The sequence below is a fragment of the Strix aluco genome, chromosome Z (assembly GCF_031877795.1).
Source record: "Strix aluco isolate bStrAlu1 chromosome Z, bStrAlu1.hap1, whole genome shotgun sequence".
Taxonomy (NCBI): Eukaryota; Metazoa; Chordata; class Aves; order Strigiformes; family Strigidae; genus Strix; species Strix aluco.
In genome coordinates this window covers 40,152,148-40,172,995 of record NC_133971.1, presented here as the reverse complement: position 1 = coordinate 40,172,995, position 20,848 = coordinate 40,152,148, and the positions used below count along the sequence as shown (strand labels likewise).

The following is a 20,848-nucleotide window of genomic DNA, read 5'->3' as shown; positions in this document are numbered from 1 at the left end:
GTGTTCAAGTTATTGAATGCTTACTGTCAGGAACAGATTGCACATTGAAGTAATGTTATGTGTGTGAATTCTGTATTTCCTCTCTCTCCCTTTGAAAGAAATCAGATTCACATGCCTTTCAAAAACATTCTAATAAATTAATGACAATACAATTGAATGAAGTTCTAATCTGGAGGAACCTAGAAGATGGACACAGAATTCTGTTAAATCCTAGAGGATCTTTATAAATGCTTAAAGGTCTCCACTTTTTAATACTTTTCCTGGGTCTCAGCCAATTTAATAAAAAAAGTATATTTTATACTGATTAAAAATCATTTAGCTGTCAGCAAAAGCACTAACCAAGGCAACAGCTAGAGTTTACAGGACATGGACTGTACAAGCACCATAAAATTATCACAGATTTATTGAGATGAGCTTTTTCCCAACTTCTACCAGCATAGTTCACACAAAGAGATCTTTATGTTAAAATTGAGACTGTTTTGAAACAAGAATGTGGTTCCATTTATTAAAATTAAGCAAACATTGCTTGGAGTGGACATTGTTCGTTATGAAACCTAGAAATATGCATGGAACAATTGGAATAGTAAGGGTTTTAAACTAGGGTTGGAAGGGTTTGCCCCATCATAGTCTGCAAAAGGCTGGGAGAGGTTAGACATATATTTTAGCACTTCTTTCACTGTCACAGGCTTTCATTTAACTTTTTATAAAGATTTTAAGCAATCTAGGTATAGAAATACTTTAAAAAGTAATGACAAAACATTCTATGATGGTTTTATTTTCCTGTAGAGTGGCAACTGAGTTGGATGAAAATGGTGTCAGGATATAGTGTCAGAAAGTGAAACAATTTGGTTATTGTAAGCAACGCCAGAGATTTCACAGATCAAGAGAAAAAATGTCCATGCAGTCAAGAAGGAACACAAGAACTCCATGCCTTAATACCTTGCTTTAACTATTCTAATTTACCTGTGACTTTTATCCCTGCAAGACTATTGCACTATAAACAATGTGTTCTGATAATCAGTTTCAGCATTTGTCTGAGCTCTATGTCTCATTGCATTTTTCCACTAAACACATCCATGTTCCTCTCCCATGTGTTTCATTCCAACTTTTTCTCATATCTTTTCACTCTCGTATAAAAGATTTGTTGCTGATCTGTGAAATAAAGTATCAAAACTGAATGGACTGAAGAAAGACATCATTACCTATAGAGCTGGGAACAACATCACAAACTGCATAACAAACAGAATTACGTTATTCTCAAGAATAAGGTGGAAAGTAGTGAAAAGCATGGAGTGATGAAATCTGCCAGACAGAAGGCACACAGTGTGACAAAGTGAACTATGGCTTTGGGAAGCCAAACTTAGGATGTTGCATGTGTACTGGGAAAGAAAAAAATTTGCAAACCCCAAACTTCTGTTGTCTTCCTTGTGCCTGAGGATTAAAGAACAATCAAACAATGTTGTTCAGGATGACAAAGAAATACAGTATGGACCCCAGATTAAGCTCTCAGAAAGCACAAGGTAAGTAGCATATTGTTGGTGTTGACAGCCCAGAAACCACATACACAAATGTTAAGGACAAGGAGCATTGATGCTCAGATAAATGGGTTGCTCAGATGAGGAAGTAAGTGACATATCACTACTAACTCAAACCACACCATTTTTTGCAGATAGTATGCCACTTTGACATACTGCAGTAATTCCTAAATCATCACTGCCTTGCCCTCTTGATTCTCATCTGCAATGCAATGTTTGCTTCCCCATGGGTTGTGTGTGAGACACAACCCTGCACATGTCCCAGGGCCTCCATGCTCTGTCACCTGCTCTGGTGTTCTCTTTTTGAGGATTTCTTGCAGAAAGCCGGTTGCCATTTCTTCTGCTACTGACATTGCTGCTCTGAAGCATATGATAGGGAATCAGCCAAGTGGCTATTCCTATGACTGGCAGCAACAGCACGCCTCAGTACTCATTATACCATTAGCTTTACATTGATCTTTTTGTGTGATTTGTAATCTGACAATATTCACAGTACAGTGCTATTCCTGAGAAGATTGTCATGATATATGGTAATATATGGGATGTATGATATGGTATTTTACATATTTTGACTGTGACAAATGGTTGCTTTCTGGATTCTCAATAGAATGAACATATTTTCTCAAGTTTGGTTATGCAAGAAAATATTCATATCTTTTGAGAAAAGGAGAAACTTTATAAATTTGCTTTAATGGATTAGAAATGTACCCACTTTAAAGAACTATATTATCATGCTTTAGAAATGTAAGCTATAAATAAGGTTGTTTTTAATATTGTTTAATGTAACTTTTAAATTAATTTGTAAATCAATCTGAAAAGTAAGTAAAACAGAACAACAAAAGATCACAAAATGTTCCCCATGCTCAATCTCAGTTAAAAGATGTCACTGATTTGAATAATCTTATTGCTTAATCCAGTTGCTTATTTTGTTCAAAAAGTCACAACCATAGTTAAGATGGGACTTCATTGTCTTGGATGCTGCAGAAAAACAGTCGGTAGAAAATGTTCTTTTCTTGAAAAAATGCATCATATGCTAAAAGTAATTAAAATTTACCTTTCTTTAAACAGAACTCCTGAGTGTATTCCCACTTGCAACACTTATCCCCACAACATACATAAAGGGCAATATTTAAAATAACATTTTCTGCAGCATCTATAGTGCATGGTCTGTAGTGTGATCAAACCCTAGCTGGGAATGCTGCCAATGGTCATCTTTTGTAAAATTATTGTTATGTTACTAGTTGGCCTGCATTTGACATATGAATTGACTTACCTGAAAGAGAAGGCAAATTGCTTTCAGAAATAGTCAATAAGCCTTATAATTTGCAGGAAAACCCAGCCTGAGGTATACTTTTAGGCTATCTACTGTATTTTTCAAATAGTTTTAGATTAATTGCTTTACTGTATAAATTTGAACTAGAGTTAGTAGAAAGGCACACTGCATCGTGCTTATTGAACTGCTATAATTTGTGTTAAGAGTAGTCAAGCAGGACTGCCAGAACCACCTTACGTCTGATTCAAAGTCCACTGCAGTTACTGCGAGGCAGTGGATGCTTGGTGATTTGAAAATCACAGGGTGAAAAAAAATGGTGTTTAAATATAGTGCCTTCTAGAAAACAGTCTTTATTTTCTAAATCTACATCAAGTTATAACACAAACTCTGCTCTCTCTAAGTCTTCTTAAATCACTAAGTGCTAAAATATGCACTTAGTAAAAGATAAAAGCATAATCAGTTATTTATGAACATTTGGATAATTTAAACTACCGGGTTGCGCAACATAAACTCATTAAAATCTTTATGTAAATCTATAATTAGGCTGGTTTTGGACTAAATTTACAAATAAAGAGAGATTACTAATTTGGAGGTGGGAAAAGATAGAACTAGAAAATTTTAAAAACTTTCAAAAATATTACATCTTTCTCAATATTTCTGCCAAATTATTTGTTGATTTTATTGGTTAAATTTATTTCTAAATATATGCTTAAAAAAAATCAGAATCTACAATTATAAAAAACCCCACCCTTCACTCCAGCAAGAGTTCAGCTAGAATGCTTCTGGATCATAATGCTCTAATTTATTCCTCCACTTTTCTGTCCATGTTTTATGAAGTTAAAACATTTCTTAACTGAGCAACGCTGTCAAATTAGTTTTAAATCTTGCCATTCTCTGTTCTCGAGTGTATGAAAAGGGTAAAAAAATTAATTAGTTAAAAAAATAGCAGAAGTTCTAAGTTTTGTCACATGAACTGAAATGAGTACAGACTGAAATATTAATTTATTCTGATTGTCACCTTTAAATAGGTAATGACGGTAAGATATAGTGCCCTAAGGGTATCTGCGCAATGCACATGCTGCACATTTTAAATTGATCACTAGATGGCAACATTGCTCTGCTGAAATGCCGCTGGAAGGCTGTAGATACCTGCCCTGCAAAGTTTGACTATCACCTGGGTAGGAGGGATATTAAACTATGGCTTAGAAAACGAAGTGAAGAAACTGCACAGGACTACAGTCAGAAAACCATCATTTATGCTTCACTGTGTGGTGGGTGGTGGCCTTGTAAAGCAAACATCAACATAGACTTTTATGCCACCTTAGGTATGGATTTTAGTTAGAGAGTACATTGCATTTTGAGTGTGATGGTCCCTAATCTGTTCCTTCAAATAACATATAACTGAGCAATACATGTTCAGTAAGCTGTCCATTTACACTTGATTTGGCACAGGGAACAAGTCCTGGAGATATAGAGAAGGAAGTTAAAGAATAATAATAAAAAATGCTTATCACATTGGAGAAGTGCTTTTGCAACCTACAACAGCAAGGCACAGAATATTTTTTAAGACATCAGTCTGATGCTGGTAAATATATTGTATATGTAACATACAGTGCTGTGGACATCCATGAACAGTGTAGGCATGGAGGAGTAAACTAAATTATGGTGGATTTGGTGAGTAGGGCATGTGATGTCTCCTCCAATTCTCACCACATGGCTGCCCCAGCGAGCTATTGCCCACCTTAAAATCATCAGAGCAGGGTCAGAGGGGTTGGGGAAAGTGAAGATCAAGACCGAGCCTACCAACCTTACTTACTATTTGACTTTAATTTTGGTAGAAATATAAGCCCTTCAAACCACTGGGTACCTTCAAATAGTGCTGATGTTGAGGAAATACCCTGTAAATATACATAACACTTTTTTTCTGTAATTATAGAGGCTGGGCTATGCGACCTCCTGTATGCTCTAATTGTGCCTTATTAACTATCTAAATACACACTGCTATAGGGCACTCTTCAATCTGACCTGGAGTGAACCCTTAACCAACCTGTTTTTTCCACAACAGTGTTTGCTAATATTGTTTTCTCATCTTTAGGTGGTAGTAAAAGATAGGCTGGTGTCCTATCCTATCCTGATAGGCTGGTAATCTCAACTGCAGTCAAGGGAGGGAAACTTTTCCATTAACTTTTACAGACCAAGATCTGAGTCACATATTCTGTGAGAAAAATGCAATGCTCAGCTCAGTGACAGATAATGTTATGCACATATATTTAAACAAGATGGTCTTTAATTTGATCAAGTCTAAAAATAAGCATTTAATACCTACTAATTTAAAATCACACTTGGGAGAAAGTATTGCCATCCCTCTATGGGGCTACCAGGGTCAGGAAATGGAGCTCTCTTCTCCCTTTAGGATTGCCCACCACCAGCTGACCTCTGCAACGCTCTCTGTGAGGAGAAAGCCATTCTGCAAATGACCAAATTCTTGCTTTTGACAATTGATTTCACCCCACGGTTTGAGCTCCCTCCACAGCAGCATGAGGAATTTCTGCCTTCTCAGATATGCAGGTGGCATGGTGGCTAGGGAGAAACATGACCATGCTGTGGGATCCCTGGCAGCACGCACCCTCAGGCAATGGGTGTCTCCCATGCTGGCAGCATCCATGGCTGGTGGGACACACATGAGTCATGCCACCTGTAGACAGCAGGACAGGTAGAAAAAGAGCCTGCCCAACTCATCTAGTCACTGCATTTTATCTACATTGTGGTCTGCCCACCTGGCTACAAATCCAGATCGAGTCTCCAATAAGACACCTTGAGTTAAGAATGAAAACTTCTCCATTAATATGAAAAGGAGCTGGCCTGGAAATGCAGTTGATGACAAGCTGAGGCTCTGCTCCTGTATGCTTATTTATGAGTTTTGGACTGATTTTTTTAATGCTTTGAGTTTCTTTTTGTAACGGGAACTGGAATACTGAGTGGGGCTGAGCCTAAGGCACAATTCTGCCTAATGGGGAATTACCTGACTCTATCCAGCTTTTCTCCATCATAAGCCCTGGCAGTTACATGACCAATTTGTGTCTGTATCTGAAACTGCTCTTTCTTCTACTTAGCCCTCTCTACTGTAGGAAACATTACCTCTCCTGCTTTTTATAGTGTACAAATAATGTATGGTTGTACCCTGGACTATGCAATCCATTTGGAGGAATACACTAGTACTAAATGCATGTGAAGGCATTCTATATAACTTTAATTTGTCAGCACCTCTTTCTCTTACACCTACTTTATGGTACAGTATTTAGAGATACTAGCAAGCAGGCAATGCAGGATAAGCTATGTTTTGCTTGCTGTGTCATTCTAATACTAGGTGTTGAAACGTTTGCTACATAAAAATTTTGAATTTCAAAACTGTTAAGTTCAACAATTTCCATTTCCACTACAAAGGCTACAGTAGATGAAGGTATGTTCAGGAAAAAAGCACTTTCACATTCAAATTAAAGCATAGAACTGTTAAAGATCAAAGTAGGCCTGACCATTTCAATTCCTTTTTGGTGAAATTAGAAAATTAACACGTGAAGAAAAGAATGTAAATGATGTGTAAATTATGTCATAGGGCATCTTAGAAAATAATGGTTTTGTAATTGAATCAAACTGATAGGGTAATGAAGACTTGTTATTTGGATTTTTCAGAGAACCTTACTGTTGGATAGCAAGGGAAAAGTAAATACTAGAGTAATTCAGGCAATTGCAGCAAGCTGTTTAGTCAGGTGTAGCAGAGACCATTGTTAGAACTAGTTTTACAAGCATTTAACATTTTCATTAATAATCTGAGAGGGTTCACAGCACGCTAATTAAATGAAGAGATAATTCTAAATTAAAAGCAGTCACAAAGCATCAATGAGGAGTGAGACACAATGTAACAGGATTGAAAAGGTTGGAAAAATAAGGACAAAATGACATTCAAAGTTGGAAATGTGCAGTCAGAGGTATCTTAAAAAAATTGCCCTATACAGGACAGAATTGTGTGAGAAACAAGCAAAGCAACAGCACTGAAGGAATAAGTGAACTGAATATTGTTGACATGTGATGCTGAAGCTGCAAAGACTACTTCAATTCTGGCTGCCTGTGAAGAAGTCTGTCCCTTGGAGAGCTTACAGCAACTTTTAGGAGCTCGAGGATGGAAGGAGTCTGAAGCATTCATTTACGAGGAAAAATTTAAGTGGGTTGCATTCAAGATCAGGCAAGTGGCAAGTGAGTTTGCGCTTAAAAAAATACATGCATTTGAAGAATATAAAGACCAGAAGAAAACTAAGTCTGGAAATTTGAATTTGGTAGAAAGTCTTCAGTGAGGAGAAGAACTAACATGATCTGTGGTACTTAAAGCTTCAGTTCAGTATATCACTAGACAAGGTACTATAAAGAAATTTCTATCAGGCACAAGGTTTAATGCAGTACACCTTTTCCATCTCCTATGTATTCTCTATGATTTCATCTGACAGTTAAGTCAGTAACTTCTAGTTAACATCAGTTGAGCTTATTCCTAAATCTCACTGAAATGAGTAAGATACAATGCTGCAGTGAAATTTAAGCACACTGTAATATAAAATCAATGCATTCCAGTGCTTCGAGTTTTCCTGCTTTGACTGCAAGACTGCAGCTTTACAGATGGTCCAACAACACACTGCAGCATTAAGAGGCATGTTCTGTTTGTTTTTAAACACTGAAAATATCATTCACTTGTGCACTAATCCCAATATTTTACGGTACATCTCTTCCATTTTTTTCAGTTGTGTCAGTTGATCCATTATACTACATTATCTCTCACTAACAACTTTACTTCTCTGCTGTAGGTACCACAAAGGACATACAGCAGTACTTGCATAAAATCCTAGCAATCTATGAACCTCAGTTCCAATTTCAAAAGGAAGAGAGGTAAATCCCAACACCTGAATTTGCTGTCAGCTCAGACAGAGACAGGCCCTTTGCTATTCCTGTTCCTTGTGCTCTGTTTTCACTGCTTTGTGTGCTCCAGAAGGGGAACACTGGCCAAATGACACAGAGGCTGAAAGACTGGGAAATGTGGGGTGGGTTTAGGGCTGGCTTGTTTAGGGATAGAAGAGCAAAAAAAAAATTGGTAAAAATTTAAGAACGAGGCATTATTTCTAAGCAATCCTGCAAGAGATTCTCTAAAGCTCCATGAGTCAAAAGATCCCAGTGACTTCAGTGGGATCCTTTAGCCACTAAGGATATAGCCCTGAGGCCATAATTTCTCTTTAGGACCACTTCTGTAACCGAGCACAAATGCTAATTCATGGTCTATCAGAATTGTCATATTTCTGGTACCTACTTTGAGTCTCTCTAGGAACACTTCCCTTCAGCACAGGGTGCTGCAGGGAAACAGCCCTTATGACTTTAAATTGTTTCTCAGGTGGTCTGGAGTACCGTGAGATGATGTTGCAGAAGGGATTTGCACAAGCCACTTGTGAGTAATATTCATATGGCCACAAGAGCTGAGAGGGAAGTTGAAGCATATGTTCCTCACTGATCCTCTGTATTGCTATGCTGGAGGTGTAGGAGTACACTGGACAGCAGCCTAGGCCCAACTTCATAACAAAACCTGTCCCACCAAATACAGTGGCAGAAAAGTGTAACTTTCTCCTGCACAATTCAAAGCTAAAGCACAGAGTTTGTTACACAGCTTTCAGCATATGAGCATCCATGGGTAGAAAACATGCTGCAGATTCTAGCTGCGGCTTCGTTTTTTTTTTTATCGGACAGTAACTATTACATACACCCTTTCTACAATATATATCAATCAAGTGCATGCCACATCTTCGGGGACCTCAGCAGGTCTGAGTACAGACATAAGTTTACACATCTCAGTGCCCCATGCGTGAGGCAAAAAGGCCAGGCCAGAACTATAGAGTGTTTTTATGATGTGACATTAATTAATTTGTTACACGTGCTCTTGAATACCATCTTTTTGTTTCACTTCTTCTTTAATTAAATTCCATTAACAAAGTGTTACCCTTTGATTATATTCTCAACCACAACTGACTCAGCATACTTCATGTGTTGAGGTGGGAAGTACCTAATTAGGATGTCAATATTCTTTCATGTTATTTTTTTATAATAGAAGCAGTACTTCCAGTTGCGTTGCAGAGGTATGACTTTATGCATTAGATGAGCAGAAATTCTCCTTACACCATTAGTCATTACCTTTCAAACCATCTCATCTCACAGAGTGGTCTCTTTGCTACTTTTCAAAGAAGAAATCAAGGGAGAGGTTCTCCAAGGCATTCAAGCAGAGGAGCAGGGGTATCCATGCAACTACATTCAGAGTTTGTGCACCTCACAAATTCAGTGAACTTGCTCTGCATGTACATCCATGCATCAGAAGTAGTGAGTTGGTACTTTTTGACAATAAATACCCTAGAATTAGCTGCCACTGGGATTCTGGGTGTTGACAAGAGTACAGGCGGCTGGCTGAAGAGATCATTTAACCCTACTATTAATGAGCTCATTTGGAACAAGCTTTCCGTTACTAATTATCACTTGGTTCTGACTGATTCATCACCTGCTTTGATGCTCCTATTTCATAAGCACAACATGAACTGCTGAGTTTAAGAAACTGCATAATTTGCAGATTTTGGTAAAAACAGAACTGCCTTGATACTGTGTCAATTACTGCCAGACGGATTTTTTTTCTTTATTCCCTGTGTGTGCACATATACTCCTGTGTGAACATGTAACTACTATGTACTTGTGTTTAGAATGCCTATATAATATTTTAAGAGAGATGGTATTACAATCTAGCTCATATATATACACATTACTCTGGAGGAATAAGAATTTTCCTTACCTATTTCAGTCATGGATATCCCCGGAGCTAATTGCCCATTGTTGAAAGAGCTATAGGTAAACAAGTTTGGTACAGAGGTGAGGTCATAGATAGGTTCCTGCTTTATCTGTTTGATTCCAGTCATGTCTAACCCAGACTGGTCTGGGGAAGGCTGGGCAGAATCCACATTATAATAACCCTCGGACTTCGGCAGGTCAATGACATGCCCATTTGAGTAGGTGCTGCTGGTTTCGTTATTCAGGTTGCTCAAGCCATTGCTGATGCTGTTGCTGTAAACCCTGGCTAGGGCTTCTGCCTCACCGCTCTGCTGCTGTCGTTGTTCCTGCAGTCGCTGCTGGTGCTTCTGCACTTCAGCGTACAAGCTATCCCTCTGCTTTTTGGACATTCTTCCAAACTTCACAGCTGAAAAGCAAAGCACAAGGAGAACCAATTTCATCTTTCATTTTTTCTTGATTCCCCTCAACCCCACCGCTCTCTTGATATTTACTCTCAGTGTTACTTTTGCAGTGGAAATATCTTTTTCAGTGGAAATGAGATAGGATGCAAAGCTTTACAACATATGTGTCTCACAAAGGAAAAGGTATTGTGTGTTTGGATTTACAAGGTGATGACAATGACTCCTGTTTGACAGGAAGGCCTCAGTCAAGTAACTCACTTCCCACTGTGAATGTTAAAAAGACCATGCATCCTTTTATATCTCTGTGTTCACTGAACAACAACCCAGTATGAAATGTACAGTCTGTAGATTCATATTCCGTGTGATTTACCAACTTTCCACAAACCTTTAAACAGTGCACTAACAGGATTAGTACTCTGGATGAAAACAAGCCCTAAAGCCTTATTATCACATCATTTCAATGGGGTGTTATCTTCACACTTTTTTTAAAAAAATCTTACAGGTTAGAGATAGAACCTAGAGGAAAATAACAGATTTGAAGGTAAACAGCACAAATGAATGTCATCTTTTCCACAGAGGAAAGTCTCAGGGATTTACACAATCAATTTACATAATCTTCTTGCACAAATCCATGCATTCCTTCTGATGAGAAAGGGAGGAAAACATCAGAGTGCAAACCACTCTCCCCGGGAACAGGGTTCATTAGACTGAGATTGAAATTTTCAAAAATGACAGGTTGATTGCTGTGTAACTAGGAGGAGTAAATCCACAGCCTGCATATACAGTGGGTCATAGCTGACTATCTTTCCCCACCCCCTGCCACCCCATCTCTCTATAAATTCTGGCTTTCTACTGGGCTAGATCTGGGATCTCAGAGCAGAGATAGTTGTGAATCGTGCTCTAAAACAAATGAGGGATATTTTCAGCAGAATTTATCAGAGTACAGATAAGAGGACATTGCTCTGGAAATACTAATTTCTATGCATTATGAGGTGTATTTTCCAATGCTGTGTATTTCCAGTCCATCAGTAACTGGGATCAATTCAGAATCATCACATTTATTAGCACAGATTGGGCTTGGCTCTCATTTTTGCTCCCCCATAGTTCAGATATAGCTCTTGAAAAGAGTCTGAGCCTACACATGTAGATGAATGTGAAAATCTTTAGTCCGGAAAAAGAACAGAAAAGGAAGAGCATAATATGAAAAGGCAGTGCCAGAATAACAAAGAGATGGAAGCCTCTTCAATTTATTTGCACTTTTTTACACTAAGAGTTTTTTTTTTTTCTTGTTGCCAACTTCATCTTACTTTCAGCCCTTCACACAGGCTGCAAGCTACATCACACGAACACAGTCTGCCCTGGAATCCATCCACGATGCACTACACCCTTACAGACAATATACAATGACTGTATTTTGAAAAATGCAACTGTGTATTTTCTTCAAATTTAGGGCCTCAGTAATAAAAACAAACACCCACTGTTTATTCTCATTATATATTCATTAATTGGATTCTCCAGCTGCTGTCAATTAGCATCCTGCCTCTGCATGATAAAAATGAATCTGTTACGTGGCTGAGAGGTAAAAATCACATTCAATTTCTCTGTTAAAAAAATCCATACAGCCTATTTTAAACTTGCAGGAGCTCTTAATATTGTTAAGTGTAAACACCCTTACACAAACAATGAGAGAAGAAAGTAAAGCTGTCAGAAGAATCACTCCCTTTGTCTGTACGCAGTGGTCCCTGAATTACAGGTTGGGAAGAAAGTGTTGTCAGTCACATTGAAATGCTCCTGTGATACCTCAAATCATTGGAAGATATTACTTTTAGGAGGAAAGCATATGCTGTTAAATTACGAAGATGTTACTACTTTAATCTCCTCTGGGAAGAATCAGGAGATAAGGCATGAAGCAAGCTGCATGCTAGGACCGAAAAGAGTTCACAGATTAAAGGCTAGACTGCAAGGCCCCTCCCAGACTGGTGAGACTGGTGAGCAAGTTGTTTCAGTGAGACATTAGACACACTGAGGTAGGAAAAGACCTATTAGAGTTCAAATATAAACCAAATTTATAATCTGTGGGCCATCTAAAGAAATAGCTCTTTAAGTAACTTCTCCATCAATAAATGTTAATTTCAAATGACACATTTTGTGTAAACTTTCTAAGACAGAAAACTTCTGCCAGACAATCAAAATTAATGTAACCTGCCTTCAAAAATAGAACATTTTCTTCTCATATCTCCTGACCATTTAAAATATGTCTGTGAGCTGGAAACCCTCTGCACATACAGTGGTGGCTGGGGTAGGTCAGCTGTGGGCAGCCTTGCCCAAGCCTCCCACTTCCCGCAGCTCTGGTGTGGTGCACCTTCTCAGCCTGCCCATCACAGCTTGTCACACCACAGGTTGGAAGGTGGACCAGAGTGCTGCAAGGACCAAAGGACCCTGCTATCAGATACACGATGAAGCTTTTCACTGCTGTACTGTCCATTTTCAGCACTAAACATTAAAATGTTTCTTCTATAGACCCAGACAGGGGCAGAGGGCAATGTACAGGTAAAAGAAATGGGTTTTTTGCTAATGAAAAATATTTGGTCAAGAGCTCTGAATAAAACAAACAGAAACCCCTAAAGCTATCAAGGTGTAAATTTCTTCTTAACTGCCTATTCACTGTCACAGACCTTTAGAGATCTCAATGAAAGGGATGCTTTCACACATCAATATTTAGATAAATGTTAATGTTTAATATAAGAGGTGATCTAAACTGAAATATAATTCCACCTTTCCAGAGGTGACCTTTTTGTGCTTTTGATCAGAACAACACGTTTCACTTCTGACTCTTTCTGTTCCAAACTAATACTGCTTTCCATTTTGCGATTTCCCTACCCTTCCCATGAGTATAGCCTCCTTTGTTAACTGAACGGCAAGATCTGTGTCTCACAGTGTATGCATTACAAAGCAAGGAGCTTCTCCTCTCTTTTTTTTTTTTTTTTTCCAGAAATCTACAGGGAGTTTAAGTAAGTCAGCAGCGAAGAAGAGTTTCAAAGGGTTTAGGTGTGAAGCAGGAATCTGACTCCTTACCATCTCGAGACATTCCCAGGGCAAGACATTTCTGCAGTCGGCAGTGTTGGCAACGATTTCTGTTGGTTCTGTCAATTAAGCAGTTTCTCTGCCTTGGGCAGGAGTAGGAGGCATTGTTCTGCTGACTCCTCCGAAAGAATCCCTAGGGGCAAGAGAGACAGAGTATTACCATGGGCATATATGTGCGTGCGCGCACGCGCACACACACACACACACACAATCATGTAAATGACTACAATAAACTTATTTAGTGCAATCCTACTTATGCTATGGCCTTGCAGATGTGTTGGCCTTGTATACTGAAATTAAAGAACATTTACTTATAATAAGAATTGAGTTTTATTCTGTAAAGAATGTAATTCTACTTTGTTAACATGCAAATAATAGTTACAGAATGCATTCTTATTGTGCAATAAAGACCATGTATCATCTAATGATTGCTCCTAACAGAAGAAAAGCTTGCCAGCATTTGTAAACAGATGACTTAAAAGTACTTGTTCTGACTATTTTCTTCCTTTAATGAAAGAGACTGGTAATAACTGGCACTGGCTATGCGTAGCATTGGAAGCTGAAGTCTGCTGTTCAATTTAACCTGGCAAATGTTGATCTGATCTGGAGGAACCATACACTTCAGGAGTGAAAAGTAATTCAAATTGAAACATCACAAAAGCACTAGGATTTAATGACTGTATCAAGTAAAACCAACACACAAAGGAGAAAGCAACACCTTCAGACACTACCATGAGAAAGTAATGACATTTTCCATTTCAATGGAATATAACATTATCCATTTTATCTATGTAAAAATTTGTAGTTATTCTATCCCCTAGAAGGTTTTTCTGGCCAATTGTGGGCTATTTGGCTAAAGATCAGAGGGCTAGAAGGAGAGTATTAACCCACACCTAAGGCCTTACAAGCTCCCAGCTGCTCCGAACAACACTGAGAGGTACTGTTATGGTGGAAGTGACATGAAATGGCAGAGGTGACAAGAGGAATGAAACTGGGAGGGTGGGGATTAGAGAGAAAGAGAGAGGGAGAAGGCATTTTATGATATTCTTTTCTTTCCTGTAAAATAAAGGACAGGAGTAACAGCAAGTCCAGAGAGAGTGAGAAACAAAGAAGAGAAGTTCCTTGACCATTCTGGCATCTTTTGATGTAGGCAGCTGTAGGGTTTTATGGTGGGAGAGCTGAAGGATAGCCTAGCCACCACAGGAAGCCGTGAGGAGGAAAAGGGCAGAAAGCATCATTAGTGCAGTTACACTAGTCATCAGAAATTATGCCAAAGTGGTCATGCCTTTCTCTGCTGGTTTGCAAACACCTCTGAATGGAACCAGAGTTGACTTCATTCATCAGGCAAAACAAGTGTTATCTCCACACAGGCTGACAGATGGTAATACCGAGCAATGGAAATTGAGGCAGCTGTGCGTTTTGGAGGAATAAGAGTGGGGAAGCAACAAGGCGACAGTGTAGCAGAGCTCAGTTTGCTTGCTACAGGTAGTGCCAGAATTCTCACTCAAGTCCTGGTGAACCCAGTGAGGATGGTGTGGGGTGTCAGTAACAACAAGCATGGTGTCCCACCAAGTACACCAGCAGCTGTAGTTCCTGAGGTTGAGCATAAAGAAACTCATTTCATCTGACCTGTGCTGGTTTTATCAGTGATTACAGTATATCTAAAAACTAAATAAAGTTTTATAATTTGCACTTTTGAGAACATGGATGTCATTTAGGGAACTCTTAGAAAAAATCTGGTGGGGACTTATCTGATCCTGGCTGACCAAAACTTTCCTGAAACTGTGGAGCTTAATTTAAGGCTAAATGGACGCTAATTGCAGATATTTCTACTCTATTTGATGAACTTTACAGCCAATTTTGGTTTTGATGTGCAAAGGATTTTCTGGTTTAAAGGTTTAGATTTTAACAGCTCCTATGTGGATATGGATTTGAGAGAACAAATGAATTAAATAGCATTAAAAAACCCCACACAACTATCTAGCACTGACTGTGCCTTATCCTGTAGTGCTGTTTTTCCCATTAAGGTTGATCTCATCTCAGAAGAAATTGTTTATTCCTTCTTTGCCCCTCTTAAGAAAAAATCAAGGGTTACATAATAAAATTAATCTGCAGCAGGTATTTTATTTTTCCAAGGAGAGTTTTGTACTCTCTTTCTCCTGCATAAGATCTAAATGTTGTCTTACAAAGTACAGACAATCCTTTCATTTCATTTTTAGGGGATCTTTATATAGTATTTGCTATATTTACTGAGAATAATTCCATTTGAGGGAAGGAGGATGCAGCTCATTACTGATGAGCTAGGGACTTAAAGATGGGTTTCACAATATTCCCAACAGTGAAAACAAGTTTTTCTGTATCTTGAAAAAGTCACTTTATCCATCACCAACAGTCAGTCTGAGAAGGGAAATGGCCATGCAAACTACTGTCTAATTAATGACAAAAGGGTGGTAGCAAATACTTTGCTCTAGGGGTAGTCAGAAGAGATGATAAAAGGTTTCATGGCAAAAAAAGGAACCACAGAGATAGGTTGGAAACCTGTCTTCAGGTTTCACCCTTTCAACAACGATAGTCACAGAGCCACCGTCTTCTTCAATGGGTTCAGGTTACTTAGCATATGCAGACATGAAATAGCAGTAGTATTTATGATGCCCCTTAAGCACTTATAATATGCATTTGCAGTGGCATAGCTAATGTAGGGACACAGAGTTAGAGGATTTGCTGTCCCTTGAAGTTTATAACACCGCCACTGGCAGTACAATCCTTGGATGTTGTGTCCTGAAATGCTGTGGCTCTCTGGTGTCTGGCTCAACGTGTGCATGCTTGTAGAGTGGTTCTCACCTCTTTCTTCCACACATGGTCTCCCTCTTAATTAATTCAGATTTCTAACACATTCAGACAAAAATAGCCCAAACTGACTAGTTATTAGTATGTGAGCTGAGCAAATATTTATTTGATTGCTGGGCAATGAAAAGTAGAGTTGCACTGTCTGAGACAGCACTTACCTTAAAAGAGAGCTCTGACAGACTGAGATGCCTCCCATCGGACCCTATGTGAAAACTGACATCTTTTTTCACAACAGTCTCACAAAACAAGATTAGACTAATTGATCTGATACTGCAAAACTGGCACAAAAACAAGAGGGTTAAAACTGTTGTAAGTGGAAGAGAAGCTCTTTATCTCAATAAGCAGTCTACACACAGAGCTGAGGGGTATCATCTCCTCTTGAGGCACACACAAGGGCCAGCATTAACCCTAATCACATCTACAGGACACTCTACCCCTAACTGGTCTATGGGCACTGAGTACCAAGACAAGACACTTTTTCTGCTTAAATAATTTTTTCCCTTGTAGTTTTTGTGCCAATTTTGAAGTATCAGATCAATTAGTCTAATCCTGTTTCATGTGATCATCATCATAAGATATTTATTTCTAGTCCAATGTCACAATAAGACAGTGACACACTGTGGGTTAACAGTTGTTAACGTTTCTGAAAGAAATCTGCTGTTTGACAATACATTGCTTCTCAATCTGTTGGCATTAAAAGCTTTCTTTTGGGAATGGGTGCACCCAAATTTTCAGATTTTTCAGATGTTCTAAAATTTTGTAAAGCATTAAGTAAATACAGACTTGCCATTTCACCCACTTTCAAATGTACTACTTTTTGTGTTTCTGCATAGAAGAAATCAGAGATGCTGCCTCTCTATCTTTATAATTTCACATTTACAGTCAAAGCTAAAATACCAACATGTAGTATGAAATTCTGGTTTTCCATGAGTAATGATATAAATCCTTAGATAATAAAATCATGGAGTATTTTTAAAACTGAAAACTAAAGCCTTTCTTCTGTTGGCTTGGGGTCTGATTTGTGTTACTTGAACTAATGCCTGGGATAATATGTCAATATAACTAAGCAGCATAGAAGAGTTTTTAACTGGTTTTTTTGGTTGGTTGGTTTTTTTTTTTTTTTTTTTTTTTTTTTTTTTTTTTTTTACACTCTAATTCCCAGCAATTGCCCTGTGCTAGAGCCTATAAGGAAGAAGACAAAGGATCCTTTTACACTACTCATAATGCAAGGCATTTTTTCTTTTGGAGATTACAATTCGGCCTGCAGAGGATACAAAGGGAATAAAACAGGACCAAACTGACACCTGTAAGCTTTTAAGATGTTGAAGTGAGATACTACACCAATTTTTAGTGCTACACGGATTTTATAGGAAACTAGATAAGCAATCCATCTCTCAAGCTGATTTAAGGTAGAACAGGTGGGACTTACAGTTGTCAGCCTCTGCCTGTATCAGCACTTATACTGCATCAGATGCAGTATAAATGTATTAATTTATGTTTCAAACAAGAAGGTAACTCTAAAAAGTATTTAATGAAAAGGAAACCAACTAGTAAAATTAGGCATGAAACGCATCTTTATCAGCAGCAGGCTTTACAGCCCTTGGCACAACTTGTTTGAATGCTGGTAAGAGTGTATTATTGTACACAGATGCCTGAGGCTAATGCAGATGCTGATGACTATGCTGTATTAAAATCTCATACCTTGCAGCCTTCACATGTGATGACTCCATAGTGTATTCCAGAGGACTTATCACCACAAATTTTGCATGGTATCACTTCAATTTGCGCTGAAAAAGAAAAAGAAAACAAGACAAATATTTTGAGTATGTAATTCTATTTCATTTATTTCTTTCTCAGATAAAGATCGTAAAAGCTAGAGTTAGACAGCAGATAACCTGTTCACCTGTTCACCCCCCTGACAATATAAAACAACTGTGTGTTTCTGTATGCTTTGATATGGCAAATTTTAATTGCTTCACATTATGTAGTTTCTACCATACCCCTCAAAACTCTTCAACAGTTCAAGATATCTCATGATTAGCAAGTTCTTCCTCATATTCTCCTTTTTTGTTTTTGTCAATTTCATCATCATTATTGCTAATGACAGTCATTAGGGGTCCTAAATAATTATCTAAATTGTGCTTGCTTATACATTTCAAATATTCACAACTTTTCATTTTGCTGAGGTAGAACTACATGGTGTATTTTACAGAATCACAGAATTGTCTAGGTTAGAAAAGACCTTGAAGATCATCTAGTCCAACCATTAGCCTAACACTGACAGTTCCCAACTACACCATATCCCTCAGCGCTAAGTCGACCCTACTCTTAAACACCTCCAGGGATGGGGACTCCACCACTGACCTGGGCAGCCCATTCCAACGCCTAACAACCTGTTCTGTAAAGAAATACTTCCTAATATCTAGTCTAAACCTTCCCTGGCAAAACTTGAGGCCATTCCCTCTTGTCCTATCGCTTGTTACTTGGTTAAAGAGACTCATCCCCAGCTCTCTGCAACCTCCTTTCAGGCAGTTGTAGAGGGCGATGAGGTCTCCCCTCAGCCTCCTCTTCTCCAGACTAAACAACCCCAGTTCCCTCAGCCGCTCCTCGTACGACCTGTGCTCCAGACCCTTCACCAGCTTCGTTGCCCTTCTCTTGACATGCTCGAGTAATTCAATGTCCTTTTTGCAGTGAGGGGCCCAAAACTGAACACAGTAATCGAGGTGCGGCCTCACCAGTGCCAAGTACAGGGGTAAGATCACTTCCCTGTCCCTGCTGGCCATGCTATTGCTGATACAGGCCAGGATACCACTGGCCTTCTTGGCCACCTGGGCACACTGCTGGCTCCTGTTCAGCCGGCTGTCAATCAACACCCCCAGGTCCCTCTCTGACTGGCAGCTCTCCAGCCACTGCTCCCCAAGCCTGTAGCGCTGCTGGGGGTTGTTGTGGCCCAAGTGCAGCACCCGGCATTTGGCCTTATTGAAACTCCTACAGTTGGCCTTAGCCCATCGCTCCAGCAATTTGATGCATTGTTCAAAGCAGCAGAAGTGATGAAGTTTTCACGTCTTTCAGATTATGGCTTCAAGACACACTGGCAGAGATGGACTTGCAAATGACTGCGTAAACCTCTCCTTCTCTTCAAGCTATTTGTTTCAGCACCAGGTCATGGGCAGACAAGGCCCACAGACTGAGTTTAAGTATTCACTGGCTATGTGCTGGGAGAGGCAGGTACTATCTGAAAATGTCTGAATAAGGTTATGCTTAAGATCCTTTTCTAAACATATTGGTCATTTAATTCAGAGAACAAAAACATATTTCACTATCTTCCATATATTGTTTTTTTGCTAACATAGCTGTTTGCTTCCCTCAACTACTTTTAATCCTGTGTGTGTTTCCTTTGACAATGTTGTAAGAGTGCATACTCTGAAATGTAGGGAAGGAATGTGCCTTTATTCTAGTCAGATGTGTTGAGAAGAAATGGAAAACCTATTTTCTTTCCCTTTCATTTGCTTTCATATGTGGGATGCATGCCTCCTTGAAATTCTCCTGCCACTTGGAAGTAGCATCATACTTGGTAAGGATTAGTACTCCTGGCACATGTCTTTCCTCCACACCCAGGGCAACAGTAGCAGCAGTGCTCTGCAACACAAGTCACTCACCAAATACTTGGATAGCAAAGCTGAGAGCTTGTGTAGTAGGGCTAACCTGAGCACAAGGATTGCTAAATGTTAGTACTTCATCTGGACACATTCAACTTCAAAATGGATTGGGAGACAGGGAAACAAGATTATTGTCAAATGTTCATCCTAAAAAGAGCATTCCACTTCAAACCTGTAGGCAGTTGAAAAGATTATAGGTGCTGGAAAAAAACATACTTAAAAATGACTGCACATTGTAAGCTAAGCACTAAGCATCCTTGTACAGTGGATGCTGTAGTAATGTAATGATATAGTCTGGATTTTTCCCCATTTCTACCTATGGTTATCATTTATCACTCTTAGCAGAAGCCAAGAGTTTCATAACAGTTAAGTTCCTATCACCATGTGATTAAACTACCTAAACTCAGAACTGTGTCCTGCAGAGCCACCACACATCCTACTGAAAGGTGCATTGCATCCCCTATTCCCCTTGCCCCCTACTTAGGGTAGAGGCTTACCAAGTTAAACTCCAAAGGTGAATGTTAGCAGGACTTCTCTAGAAAGTCAAGTAACTATTCTCAGGACACCGTATCCCAAAAGAACCACAGAAGAGGGACATTCATGGATGGCTAAAGATACTTTAGTTTCGCACTATGAGCTCAGTTTCCTGGGACGCTGTCTCTGCTCAAGCACATTTTCAGGCAAGGTTTAGGCAAGAAAATCAGGTTTTAAACTACTCCTAATCCAGGATGGATAGAATTAATTTTATCATAGGAAACAGCAATTTGTTGTTAATATATTCTAGGCAGAGACAACCTAGACCCAAAATTTTGCCTGTCTTTGTATTTAAGAAAGTTCATATTTAGAAATAAAATTTCCTATGTCATCCACAATTTTTGGGTTAGCTTCTGTAACCTGTTTTGTTTTCATGAACTAGGTGGTGGTAATTTCTTTCCCTTTTTAAGAAACTAATATGCGTTAGCCATCCTGGCATGACAGACGCATAAAAAAGAAGGCAATTCCTTACAGAAAAGCATCTGCTGTTCCTTGGCAATTTTGTCAGGTTGATCCTGCTCAAAAATTCTTATGTCTTATCCCCATTGAAATAATGAAAACATTTAAACATGCACCTCCAGTTACTGCTGTTTGAGAGGCTAGTCTGAGTTATTGCTCACAGGTCTCTGCTTGGAAGTCATGTGGAGGGAGCAAGGC

At 38.9% G+C, this 20,848-nt stretch overlaps 1 protein-coding gene across 2 annotated transcripts in view; it reads right to left on the bottom strand.

Moving 5' to 3' along the window:
• The window catches only part of RORB (RAR related orphan receptor B), a 134,931-nt gene that overhangs the window by 19,695 nt on the left and 94,388 nt on the right, over positions 1 to 20,848 (bottom strand). For both annotated transcript variants that reach the window (XM_074812698.1, XM_074812697.1), the window contains exons 2-4: positions 17,700 to 17,785; positions 13,143 to 13,284; positions 9,671 to 10,072 (exon numbers count right to left, since the gene is read on the bottom strand). In XM_074812698.1, the coding sequence (XP_074668799.1) occupies positions 9,671 to 10,072; positions 13,143 to 13,284; positions 17,700 to 17,785 (630 nt within the window). The remainder of the gene's footprint in view (positions 1 to 9,670; positions 10,073 to 13,142; positions 13,285 to 17,699; positions 17,786 to 20,848) is intronic.